Source organism: Triticum dicoccoides, chromosome 3B, assembly GCF_002162155.2.
Source record: "Triticum dicoccoides isolate Atlit2015 ecotype Zavitan chromosome 3B, WEW_v2.0, whole genome shotgun sequence".
Lineage (NCBI taxonomy): Eukaryota > Viridiplantae > Streptophyta > Magnoliopsida > Poales > Poaceae > Triticum > Triticum dicoccoides.
This window is the reverse complement of record NC_041385.1, coordinates 474,594,868-474,608,557: the sequence shown is the minus strand read 5'-3', so window position 1 is coordinate 474,608,557 and position 13,690 is coordinate 474,594,868. Positions and strand designations below refer to the sequence as shown.

General features: G+C 53.3%; 2 protein-coding genes across 2 annotated transcripts; one reads left to right on the top strand and one right to left on the bottom strand.

Annotated features, from left to right (window-relative positions):
• The first annotated feature begins 9,027 nt into the window (after window positions 1–9,027).
• Window positions 9,028–9,878, top strand: LOC119281415 (germin-like protein 1-2). The gene has a single exon (XM_037561936.1). The coding sequence runs from the start codon at window positions 9,106–9,108 to the stop codon at window positions 9,772–9,774; it is 669 nt and encodes a 222-aa protein (XP_037417833.1). The 5' UTR covers window positions 9,028–9,105; the 3' UTR covers window positions 9,775–9,878.
• A 147-nt stretch (window positions 9,879–10,025) lies between these two features.
• Window positions 10,026–11,208, bottom strand: LOC119281414 (late embryogenesis abundant protein 14-like). The gene is made up of 3 exons (XM_037561935.1): window positions 11,043–11,208; window positions 10,488–10,961; window positions 10,026–10,397 (listed from the first exon to the last, which is right to left on the bottom strand). The coding sequence occupies exons 1-2, from the start codon at window positions 11,100–11,102 to the stop codon at window positions 10,587–10,589; spliced, it is 435 nt and encodes a 144-aa protein (XP_037417832.1). The 5' UTR covers window positions 11,103–11,208; the 3' UTR covers window positions 10,026–10,397; window positions 10,488–10,586.
• Window positions 11,209–13,690: the final 2,482 nt, after the last annotated feature.

The window sequence follows — 13,690 nt, the reverse complement described above, 5'->3', positions numbered from 1 at the left end:
ATTGTGGGGAGGATGCCGAGGTAGCCCTCGCACGCCGTGACGAAGGCGGAAAGCAGAGTCACGGCGTTGGACGTGAGGTGGTGATGTTGAAGATTATAGAAGTTGAGGAAGGAGCGGAAGAAGTCACTCGCCGGGAGGCCGAAGCCGCGCAGGAAATGCGAGCGGAAGACGACCCACTCGCCTTCCTGCGGCACCGGCGAGATCTCCGTCTCCGGCGGCACCCGCGCCTTGATGAAGGCCGCGCTGGGCATCCGGCGCGTGTCGCGGAGGAAGGAGATGTGATCCTTGATCACCGTTGATCCGTCCCAGTCGCCCATGGCTCCGGCTGGCGGCACAAAGAGGAGAAACGCGCCGGCGGTGGGCGACGGTGGCGGCGTTGCAGCGGCAGCAGGAGCGGAGGATGAGAAGACGAAGAAGATGAGTGGGAGGGGGCGCGAGAGCTCTGCCGCACCTTCCCCCCTCCCTACTTATAGCGCCCGGGCTGTGAAGCCGAGGGGACGGGACGTGGGGTTGTGGGATTAACTGCGCCCACGTCCCCTCGGCCCCCCGTTTCCCGCATGCATTTACCATGTTGTAAAAGATCATGGGAAATGCAATCGCCCCCTTCGGCACAGTGGATCCGCCCGGTCGCCGAGTCACGGTAGTGGTGGGCCCGGCCCTATGTCACGTCTCGTCCGAAACGTGGGGTAGCAGGCTGACCCGGCTGACGCGCGCCGCGTGGCGCGTCCGTGGCGGGCAGCAGCCTGGGAAGCTTAGCAGGCACGCCACCTAAACTCCCGCCCTGAAGTTCAAAAAACCAACAGTACGAATTCCGCCTGCTAGGCTGGCGGCAAAGCAGACCGGCACCTTCCCGGAGCCCGGTGAGGGTGGAAGCCGCTGAGGCTTCGCAGCCCCTCGACCGCGGCGCCTCACCGGCTTCGGGGACTACTGTCGAAGTAATGGGCCACGGGTAGGCTCACGCGAGTCCCATGCTTTATCAAGACTTTTGGGCCAGCTCCGCCTAGCTGGGCCCCAAGCCGAAGCTCCGCCCTTTGAGGCCGGCTGGCTCAGCGGCCGGCTGCCAGAGGGCGGTCGACCCAAGACTACGACGCTCCGAGTGAGCCGGCTCCTGGCGGCCGCCCTCCAGAGAGGGCGACTACAGGCAGGCGGCTACCTCACGACTACGGGGCGGCCGAGCTCCCATCGAGAGTACAAGAGAAAGCATGGCTAAAGTGAAGCACGTCGCCTCCAACGCTCGAGACGGGCGTGGCTACAGTGCTTGATACAGACGGAGATCTTCGCACGACGGAGCACTGTGCCTTATCTACCCTGACATTGCTCCGAGCAGGCGGAGCCCTGTTCCCCACGACGGCCTGTCGGTACGGCCTGCCAGAGGCGGGCCCTATCGGACAGTCACCCTAAGGAAGATGGCGGAAGCCCGACCAGGCGGATCAGAGAGGGGCCGGCCTCCAGCAGGCGGTCGTCCCTTGTCTCGAGGCGAGCATGCCATTAAGCTGATAAGACCAGGTGTGGCTACAGTGTCCTCCCACCAGGCGGTGGGACTGTAGCCACGCTAAGATGACCAAGCCCCCGTCACTGAAGACACGGCTACAGTGAACAGCCACCAACCAGTCGGCAGGGCCCACCAGGTGGCGGGCCCCGGCGGTCGGCGAAGAAGCCGGAGACTGGAGACACTAACAGCCGGGTCTAGCAGCCGGCCAGATTACCATTATACCCCTGGGGGGTAGGCCTATATAAACCCCCCCAGGCCACCCATGCAAAGGGTTCCCACTCCATTAGAACTAGCCACCCCCCTAGAGCAGGAAGAGAGCTAGCCTTGCCTCCTTCTACCTCTAGCACACATCTCGAGGAGCACCATTGTATCACTTGTGCCTTAGTGATCATGCGGAGACCCCGCAAAGCAGGACTAGGGGTGTTATCTCCTAGGAGAGCCCCGAACCTGGGTAAAGTACGCCAACGTTCGTGGCTACGCCTCATCCCACTTCCAGGCACCGGCGATGTTCTACTCGCTCCCACCATGATAAGCCATCCTTTGGCTTATGTCGCATCCAACCCCCGACACGCCTCCAAGTTTTCGGAGGCAGCCCTCTTCTTCCCGCGCGGGGAGGAGGCCTTAGCCTCCCTTTCCCGACTATCCTCCTTAGGGGAGGTAACAATTCCCCCGGTTCGAATGCGTAGCATGTGGAGTTCGGTTTCTTTGTTCTTCCCCTTGTCCTTCCCTGAGGGCATTCTGCTGAGTACCCGGTCAAGCATCTTGGCCATGGTGGGACCAGGCGGGCTTCGGGAAGTGGCGCCAGACACCTGATTCTCTCCGCCTTGCTAAGCCATTCCTGGCCACGGATGATTTTTAGAATAAACAATTATGACAGATACAAAACAAGGTATCCGGTATCAAGGTTACTTACTTGGGTATCTGGGCGATTGCAGCTTAGGCCCGCATCCTCGGTGGTGTCCGGACACTCTACTTTCGGTCTGAAGAACAATTTGCACATCCCTTTGAGCCGAAGAAGTGCTTAACAGTCCGCGGACCCTCTGGATTAAACTCCCACATCCGGAGAGGCCGGCATTGACACGGCAACATACGTTGGATTAACATCACTTGCATTATGCTAACAAGATTTATGTCCCTCTCAAGAAGCTCCCGGATACGGCTCTACAGTACTGGTACATCGCCAGTGGGCCCCCAATTCTGTCCACATCAGTCCAAGACGCTAGTTGTGATGGAGGGCCCGAGCGGAACTCGGGGGCGGCCACCCACTTTGTGCCTCTGGGAGCCGTGACATAAAACCACCTCCGTTGCCATACATCAGATACTTCTGGGAAAGAACCCTCTGGCCATGGGGCACCGACGTTCTTTCTTATTACGGCACCTCCGCACTCTACATGTTGCCCCTCGATCATCTTCGGCTTCACATTGAAGGTCTTAAGCCATAAGACGAAGTGTGGGGTGACATGGAGGAAGGCCTCGCGCACTATAATGAACGACGAGATATGGAGGATGGCGTTCAGAGCCAGATCATGAAAATCCAACCCCTAATAAAACATGAGCCCCCTCACAAAAGGATCGAGGGTGAGGCCCAAACCACGGAGGAAGTGAGGAACGAATGCAACGCACTCATTGGGCTTCGGTGTAGGAATGACCTGCCCTGGAGTGGGAAGCCTGTGCCAGATGTCGGCGGTCAGATATCCGACCTCCCTAAGCTTCGCAATGTCTTCCTCTTGGATCAAGGAGGCCACCCACCGGCCTTGAAGGTTGGATCCGGACATATTGGAGGATTTGGGGTGTTTGGGCTTAGGTCTTGGGCGTTGGAGCTTGAGGTGTGAGAAGGTGCGAGGGAGGTAGAAAAGAGGCATAGGCCTCGACCCCTTTATAAAGGGGATGAATATCAAGAGTCCTCAGCTTGACCGCTTGAGGCTTATCTAAAAACACACGGAGTTATACTAACAGTCGTCGTGGGGTCATGCACGCCCATATTAATGGAAGATCCCGTAATAAGAGGAACACGATCTCTACCTCGACGGGACGTGCCAATAAAACCGCCTCGCAACACGAGTCGAGGTGGGGCAAGAAACGCCGGTTCGCGTTGGACCAGGCCAAGATGCAAGGGCACGACATACGAAGATGGCCAGCGGATCAGATTTATGCTATGTTCCCTACAATGGTATGTGAAGATCATCTTGCAGATCCGGACACGGTTTGAGTGCTCGATAATTACTTTGGAGTATTCGGAGATGGAACCCGCCCTGCAATGCTGAAGACAAGACTGCGCGCCGGACTCATCGTCATTGAAGTCTGGTTCAAGGTCTACTGAGGGAGTCCTGGATAATGGGGTATCCGGACAGCCGGATTGTATACATCGTCCGGACTATTGAAGCGTGAAGATACAAGACTCAAGACTTCGGCCCGTGTCCGGATGGGACTCTCCTTGGCGTGGAAGGCAAGCTTGGCGATCCGGATATTGTGTTTCCTTCCTTGTAACCGACTCCATGTAAACCCTTGCCCTCTCCGGTGTCTATATAAACCGGAGAGGTTGGTCCTTAGAAGGCCGATCACAATTATAATCATACCATCATAGGCTAGCTCTTAGGGTTTAGCCTCTACGATCTCGTGGTAGATCTACTCTTGTACTACCCATATCTTCAATATTAATAAAGAAGGAAGTAGGGTTTTACCTCCATTGAGAGGGCCCGAACCTGGGTAAACATCTGTGTCCCATGCTTCCTGTTACCATCAGCCTAGACGCACAGATCGGGACCCCCTACCCGAGATCCGCCAGTTTTGACACCGACAGGGAGGGAAAGGAAGGGGGGCGCCCTTTCCCTTCCCTCATGTCCAAATATGGAAGGGGAGGCTATGCAGGCATCTAGGGCGGCCACCGGCCAGTGGGGGGGCGCTCTAGGGTTGCCTCCTCTCAGCCCTCCACCTATATATATGAGAGGGGGGAGAGGGCCAACACACATCACGATTCCCTAGCCGTGTGCGGTGCCCCTCTCCCTCTAGTTCATCCTCGGTCATATATTCGTAGTGCTCGGCCAAGCCATGCGGAGATAATTGCATCATCACCGTCATCACGCCGTCATGCTGCTGGAACTCATCTACTACTTCGCGTGTCTTGCTGGATTAAGAAGGTGAGGATGTCAACGAGTTGAACGTGTGCTGAACGCGGAGCTGTCGTACGTTTGGTACTTGATCGGGCGGATCATGAAAGTGTATGACTACACCAACCGCGTTGATAAACGCTTTCGCTTAACGGTATACGAGGGTACATAGACACACTCTCCCCACTTGTAGCTATGCATCTCCATAGATAGATCTTGCGTGTGGGTAGATTTTTTTTTGTTTTCCATGCAACGGTTCCCAACACACTAGTGTAACCTCCCCTACACCCATCGGGATCAAATAACCTTCAACTTTTCTCTTCTTTTACTTTTACTTTTTCCTTTTTTCTTCTTTTGTTTTCCTTTTTTATTTTTCATTTTTCATTTTTATTTTTTCTTCTTTCCAGTTCGATGAATTGTTTACAAATACGTGAAGTTTTTCTTCAAATAAATGACTTTTTTTCATTTGATGAACTTTTTTTGAAATTGTATAAAAGAAAATCAAATTCGATGATTTTTTTCAAATTTGATGAACTTTTCTTCAATTTTGATGAACCTTTTTCAAATCGATGATTTTTTTTCTAAATCATGAACATTTTTAAAAGTCCATGAAATTTTTGAACTCGTAATTTTTTCGTTCTTGTTTCCAAATGCGATAGAGCGAACCCGGAGGAAATAAAATGTGATCTATGTTGCTCTACATGGATCGACCCATCAGGGTTGCCGTGTGGGCGCCAGGGAGCATCCCTGGGCTTGAAGCACCCCAATTGGAGCTCCCTTATTTGCCTCAAAAAAGAAGGAACTCCCTTATGACGGTCTAGATAGCCTAGACAAATATGGATAGTTTGGGCCTTTGAGGAGGCATGTTGGTCCAGACAATACGATTTTCTCTGTTCTTTGTTGAATTTTTCTTGGTTTTCCCTAAAGTTTTTGAAGAAAATATTTTCCTTTTTTTTCTTGTTCCCGCCTGAAGCACATCGTTTGAAGCACAACTGTGTTTTGTGGTGAAGCACACAAAATGTGCTTCTCGAAAAGTGAAAAGTATTCACAAACTGTGCTCCCAACAAGTGAGTAGCATAATTTTGCACTGCATGAAGTACAGATGTGCCTCTGCATGCTTCCCAAAAAGTGAAAAACACCATTGTGCATCACGTGAAGTAAACTTGTGTTTCCGTGTGAAAAAAATGTGCTTCTAAAGGAAGTGAAGCACAAAATGTGCCTCTGTGTGAAGCGTAGTTGTGCTTCTGGTTTCCCTTTTTCCGTTCCAGCTTTTTTTTTTGTTTATGTTTTTTTACATCATCCAAACCTGTGAACATGGGAGTCGGCTCATAGATCTTCATGTGACAAACGCAACGATGAAAATGATTCATGATTTTCTTTTCTTTTTTTTTCTCGAATACGCACGAGTGTGCGTACTATATTACAAAGAAGGAATCGGGGTAAAGAGCCCGTCCACGTTAGCGTTACAGATTACATATATACACTGCACACTGACTCCACCCTCCACCTCTCTCTCCTATGTCTACCTACGCTCCACTGTCCACTCCTCCACTTCCGCAAAGAAAGCGTCCATGTCTCCTCGTAGTATGCCCGCTTGCTTCCATATACGGCCCTCTCGTATGAATGCTTGTATGATCCTGTTCTTTGAAGGTGTGGCTCCGTCAAAAACGATAGAGTTGCGGTGCTTCCATATCTGCCATAGCCCTAGAATGATGATTGCATTTGCATCTCTTTCGGCATGCCTTCTTCCTCCCTTGCCTTGACACCATGCCCCGAGGCTTTCAATCGTAGTAGGTATCCACTCCGGCTTGCGCAAGGGATGGCAGATCGCCGTCCACACTTCCCGTGCGACGACACACTGAAGTAGAACGTGGTTTATGCTCTCCTCTTCTTGGCTGCACATTGGGCAGCAGTCTTGATGATCCAGTCCACGTCTAGCTAGCCGATCGGACGTACAGCACCTGTCCTGGATTGCAAGCCATGTGAAGAAGCGACATGGCGCCGGTGCCCTTGATTTCCATGTGAATTCAGCCGTGGGGACGACCTGCCGGCCCCAAAACTTGGCTGCATAGGCAGTCCGCGCTGAGTAGCATCCGCTTGCTTCCCATGACCAAGAGATGGCATCGCTCTGTGTTGGGTCAAGCTCGACTCTTTGGATCATTGTCCACAACTGCAGGTACTCGCGTAACGATTCAGAAGTGACCTCTGGGCTCACTTGGGTGACCCAACTGTGGTTCAGAAGCGCCTGGGAAACAGTGCATGTTCTTCTTATTCTCTTCCTGACTCGCATGTATGCCAAGGGTGCGATCTCTCCGATCCGGTGTCCTTCGAGCCATCTATCTTCCCAAAAGAGTGATGTATTTCCATCCCCTAGAGTCCAACGAGCAGTCGCGTTGAAGATTTGTGTTGAGGCTTTTGGCACCGTGATGTCAAATTCTGCCCATGGTCGTGTTGCGTCCGATCGTTGTAACCAAGGCCACCTTGCTTGCACCGCTTTGTTCATCCATCCTAGGTTGGGGATGCCTAGTCCACCCGCCCACGTGGGGGCGCATACCGAATCCCAAGCAACCGCGCAGCTGCCGTCGGACGAATTTGCCTCCGCGCACCAAAGGAAACTGCGGCATATTCTGTTCATTGCTGAGATTGTCTTTTGTGGGAGGTCGAGTGCCATCATCGCATGTAGCGGAATCGCACATAGCACTGATTGTACAAGGAGCATTCTTCCACTCTTTGGCATCTTTGTTGCTTTCCACTTTGGCAATGCCGTCGCAAGTTGATCCACAAGGCCTGATAACTGAACATGGATCTGCTTCCTGAGGGTGAGCGGCAACCCAAGGTACTTGCACGGGAAGGCACCTCTCGGGCACCCAAGTGCTCGCTCCACTATTTCCATGGTCTCGGCAGAGCATCGTATAGGATAGACCGCGCTTTTGGCAAGGTTGACGCGGAGGCCTGATGCCTCTCCAAACAGAGTAAGAAGTGATGCGCAGGTGTTCAAATCCCTCTCATTTGTCTTGAGGAAGATCATTACGTCGTCGGCAAACATCGAGAGGCGGTGACGCAGCCCGGTTCTTGCCAATGGAGCTAGCAAGCCCCTAGCGGTCGCGAGCTCAAACATGCGGTGTAGGGGCTCCATGATAAGGATGAATAGCATTGGGGATAACGGTGCACCTTGCCTCCAGCCCACGGTGTTGCATATTGGCCGCCCCGGCGTACCGTTGACCATGATTCTTGTTGATGTGCTTGCCAGCATTCCACAGATCCACGTGATCCATCGCTCACCAAATCGGCCTTGCGTAGCACTTCTAGTAGGAATGGCCATTGCACCGAGTCAAACGCCTTTGATATGTCAAGCTTGAGCATAATGGTCGGGTCCCGCAGGGCGTGTAGCCTCCGTGCCGTGCATTGGACGAGCATGAAGTTATCGTGGATCGATCGTCCGCACGATTTTCGTGCTCTGGTGGTTTCCCACAATGGAAGGAAGATCCGCAGCAAGTCGCGTAGCCAGAGTCTTGTCAAAGATCTTGATCGCACTGTGAACCAAGACGCACGGCTTAGATGATACTCCCTCCGTTCCTAAATATTTATCATTTTAAAGATCTCAAATGGACTACCACATACACCATACGGATGTATATAGACATATCTAGAGTGTAGATTCACTCATTTTGCTCATGTAGTCACTCGTTGAGTTTTCTAGAAAAACAAATGTTTAGGAACGGAGGAAGTAGAATGTTTTAAGTGAATCTAAAAAGCTCAAAACTCACAGATTGTGACAAACATCACGCATACAACGCGCCAGTTGTCATCACCGAAGAAGACGGGAATGAATTTACAAAGGAACACTCTTAACTAGTGATTACGAAAATATGGCAGGTTTTGGGTCTCCACTCTCCACTTGGAGATGTCCGTATTTCATTGCGCCTTGGTCCCCCTGCCCGAGCACCGCAGCCCACATGATGACAGGAGGTAGCCGCACCCATACTTAACATTTAACAAGTGGACCGGCCATTTCCCAGCCAGGAGGTGTGTGTGTGTCACCAGCGCACCACAAATGGAAGCAGCAGACATCGCAGCAGCTTGATTCGAAGAGCACCGCACCCGATTGGCATTTGCCATTCGGCACCTGCGCCGCGCCGCACAGAACCCGTCGCTGCGGGAAATCTGAGTAAGTCCCATACGGGGCCCAATGTTGTCATGATCTCGACAGCGACAAACGCTGACGACGATCAACATAGCCCCTTCCGCCCGTTATCATTGGTTGGGTTCCTCACTGGCTGCCATGCACGCACTTTACGACCCAGTAAACCGCCTGCAACAGCATCGGTCAATCAATCATTCCCCGTGCATCTGGATGCTGCGTTCATCGCGATCTATTTATAGTGAACGAGCTGCACGACAATGTCACCACCAAGATCACATTGCCATTCCACGGAACCAAACACCAGGCCGGGGAGCAACTCGCGTAAGCTACGAGCCTAGGATCGATATACGTACGCACGCCTGATGGCATCGGCTCGCGACGTGATGCTCCACGTGCTGCTGCTCGCGGTGGCCCTCGCCGCGGCGCCCGGCGTCCTCTCGGACCCGCCACCGCTCCAGGACTTCTGCGTGGCCGACCTCAAGGCCGCCACGGCGGTCGACGGGTTCCCCTGCAAGGCGCCGTCGACGGTGGAGGACGACGACTTCTTCTCCGACGCCATGGTCGCCGCGCCCAGAACCGACACCAACCCCTTCGGCGTCAACTCCACGCGCGCCACCGTGTCGGTCTTCCCGGGCCTGAACACGCTGGGCCTCTCCATCACGCGCACCGACCTCGCCGTGGGCGGCCTCAACCCGCCGCACTCGCACCCTCGCGGCTCGGAGCTCGTGCTGGTGCTCAAGGGCGAGGTCATGGTCGGGTTCACCTCGGCGACCAACCGGCTCTTCACCAAGGTGGTGAAGGAGAACGAGCTCTACGTCGTGCCCCGCGGCCTCCAGCACTACCAGCTCAACGTTGGCACCGGGGACGCCGTGTTCATGGCCATGTTCGACGCCCAGTCGCCGGGCCTTGTCACGCCCACGCTCGCGCTCTTCGCGACCGAGCCGGCCATGCCGATGGAGGTGCTCACCAAGACCTTCCTCATGGGCGAAGATGATGTCACCACCATGAAATCCAAATTCGCCGGCTTCTGACACTGAATATTGGCGGGGGTTCAGCTGCTAATGCAATCCACTGCAGTATCCGTGTGTTTGTTGTTAGTCTCTGTACCCGACTCTTCTGAGATCGTTTTATGTGTCTCCCGTGTCTCCGTGTGCGCATATTCACAAGAACAAGTTACGGTTGTGTATGTTACGAATTAAAGGACGTGTTATTGCCACACTGCATTACAGTTCATGACTAAGTTCACCAGGATGGCAGTACTGTGAACAGGATTAGCCAAGAGATGAAGAGAGTACGATTCCAACTTTATTAGACTGTGAAACACGGAAACAAGCATGGAAGGGAGGAGTCAGGGATGCCTCATTGGGCATTTGTCTAGGTCCTGACAAGTTAACAGCTCCACGAGGTGAGCTAATTTAGAAACAAAGTGGCGACAGATCGACACGTAGAAATAGAAATTGAACTATGGCTTAGAGAGAGATACATCAGGGGCGGGTTGACAATGCCACGATTAGTAATCCCTGGTCCCAGGCTTGTACGTGCTGGTATCCTTGGCGGGGACGTCCGTGCTGCCGTTGGTGCCACCGCCCATTCCGATCGTGTTCATCACCGCGTCCTTCGCCCCCACAGCCGCGCCCTTCACCGTCTCCCCTGCCTGCACACAAAATCCACACAGGATCATCTTTAGAACGTCTGTTGCAAGATGAAATGATTAATTACTACGAGCAAGAATGCAACAATGTACCTGCACGAGGAGGCTGCCGGTCTTGTCCTTGCCGGCGACGGCGGTGTCCATGGCATACTGCGCGGCGGCGCCGGCCTTCTGCTTGGCGGCCTCGGCCGTCTACCCGATGTAGCTCCCGGTCCGCTCGGTGCCGGCACGGGCGGTGTCGATGGTGTACTGGGCGGCGCCGGCCGCCTTCTGCTTGGCGGCCTCGGCCGTCTGGGCGATGTAGCTCCCGGTCTGCTGCGCGGTGCCGGCCGCGTTGTCCTTGGCCTCGTAGCCCTTCTCCTTGGTGGCCTCCGCGGCGCCGCGGCCCTTGTCCATGGCGCGGCCAGTGGCGTCCGACGCCGCGTCCTTGGCCTCGTACGCCTTCTCCTTGGTCGCCTCCTTGGCGTCGCCGCCCCTGCCCATGGCGCGGCCCGCGGCGTCGGACGCCGTGTCCTTGGCCTCCCGCGCCTTGTCCTGCGCCGCGCCCACGACGTACCCCGTCTTCTCCTGCAACGCACGCACCAAAACACAGTGTGAGTGCATGTCAAAGCCGACACGCCGACAGGGCGGAGCAAGCACGAAACTGACCTCGGCGCGGGCCTTGGCCTCCCCGGCGTGGTAGCTAGCCTGATCCTGACGAGAAGCCATGTCTTCGCAAGCTAAGGTAGGATAGGATCGAGCGGCACGAACGCAAAAACTGGATAGGGCTCGAAAAGTGTACAACGTAGGTTGGTTTGGAAGTTGGCGATGCTGGATGCTTTGCTGTTGTGATGAGCAGCTTGATCGGCTGGTGTCTTTATAGCGGTTGAGCTGGGAGAGAGGCCTGGGCACGTGGCGCGCAGACGCATGTAGATGGGCGCCACGTTGGTAGGACACGCGTTGTGAAGAGCGGGGAGTTCCCAGGTGTCCGCATTTGCCTGGTTCAAACTGAGGCAGCGGGAGAAAAGAAATAAAAAAAAACACGAAGGAAGGAGGACACGGTGGGTTATGGGCTCGTGCATCGAGGTGAGTAGGTGCGCGTGAGATATATGCTGCTGCCTATACCTGGCCATGGGAAGTCCGGAACGGCCGGCCCGGCCCGACGCTTCCTCTGGGCCGGGCTCGGGCCTAGATTTTGAGCCCGATGGTCAGGCCGAGCCTGTGCCCGTTGTTTTTGCATTTTTCTGAAGGTCGGGCCGGGCCGGCTCGGAGCCCGACGGGTTTTTACACGTTCAGGCCGGGCTTGGGCCCAGAAAACAGGCACGATGGCCTCGCCGGGCTGGGCCCGGGCTTGGCTAGGCCCGGCCCGAAGCCTGGCCCGGTCCGAGGTATGGCTAGGTATATTGCTGCCCAACGCTCTTGGTGATGGGCTCGGTTACTTTTACGCGGCTGAGAATTCGCCAAATCGAGCCCTTTTCTTCCTTCACTCGAGTGTGGTCGGGTTTTTTTTAGGTGATGGGCGTGTGGTTGGTGGCTCGTACGTGGCCTTCTTGGGCTTTGCGTATGCTTTGGCCTAGAGCATGCCGACCAGCAGCCATGGAGAGAGATTGAAAACAATTATGCCTCAATTTTGGTCCATAAGTCTTTGCAATGTTTTATATAAAATAGCCTCTAAAGTGATATCGAATAGATTGAAAACAATTTTGCCCGCATAATTCCCGAGGAACAGTTTGCTTTTGTCCTTGGAAGGCTTATCACAGACAACATTTATGTGCTTATGAATGTTTGCACTGTATGAAGCGGTCAAGAGCCAAATCCAACAGCTTTTATGCTTTAAAGTGGGACATGATGAAGGCATACGATAGATTCGAGTGGGCCTATCTGAAAGGTATCATGACAAAACTGGGTATTGATCACCATTGGATAGATATTGTCATGGGCATGGTCTCTTCAGTTTCATTTTCTGTGTGTTTCAATGGTGAAAAGCTTGGATCTTTTAAGCCTACACGAGGTATCCGGCATGAAGACCCGATCTCCCCCTACTTATTCTTGATTGCAGCAGAGGGCCTTTCGTGCCTCCTTAAATCAAGTTCTAAGTTGTCTTTGATAGGTGTCCAGGTGGCTCCTACGGCTCCCACCGTTAACCACCTCCTGTTTGCAGATGATAGCATGTTGCTATTCAAGGCCATTGGGGAAGGATCAGTTGAGGTGTCAAACCTACTTGATACATATTGCAATGCTTCTGGACAGAGGATCAACAATGAGAAATCTTCAATTTTCTTCAGCAAGGGTTGTCCTGCACAGTTGAGGGGAACTGTCAAAAACAACTTGCAGGTCCACAATGAATCTTTGAGTGAGCGCTACCTTGGTATGCCAACTGATGTCGTCCACTCGAAGAATGGTACGTTTAAATATCTCTGGGATCGTGTTAGGGAAAAGATTAAATGATGGATGGAGAAGCTACTTTCAATTGCTGGTAAAGAAGTGTTGATTAAATCTATCGCACAAGCAATCCCAGTTTACTCAATGTCTTGCTTCATATTGCCACGAGGTCTATGTGACAGTATCACTTTTATCATCCGACAATTTTGGTGGGGTTCCAAGCAAGGGAGGAGGAAACCTAGTTAGGTGGCGTGGGATATCATGACCATGCCTAAGCATTTGGGAGGTCTAGGGTTTCGAGATATGGAGATATTCAACATTGCACTTCTAGCAAGGCAGGCCTGGCGGACTCTAATAGATAGCGGATCTCTGAGTGCCCGGATTCTCAAGGTTGTTTACTTTTCGATTGCTCTTTGCTTCAGGCCGAACTGGGAGTGCACCCATCCCAGATATGGCTGGCAATTTTGGATGGGCGAGATATCTTGGCACAAGGTGTTATACACAGAAGTGATGATGGTGAAACCACGAATATATGGCAACACAACTGGAACCCAAGAGACAGCTTCAAGCGCCCTATCACAGCTCTTGTTCCAAACCCTCCGGATAGAGTGGCACAGCTCATAGATGTTACATCAGCAAGCTGGAAGGAGGACTTGGTCTGGACTGTGTTTACTCACTTTGATGCAGAGGCAATCCTCAGGATTCCGCTATGCACACGCCGTGTTGAAGATTTTTGGGCTTGGCATGAAGAGTATCGAGGTAGATTCAGTGTGCGATCGGCTTATTGTATGATACTCAGGACGAAGCAAGTTGCATGAGGAGGGTAGAACTTCATATGAACACAGCGAAACCAGCAAGTGGTCTATGATCTGGCATATGCAAGTACCCTCCAAGCTCAAGATGTTTGTGTGGCGTCTAGCCCAACACTCAATGCC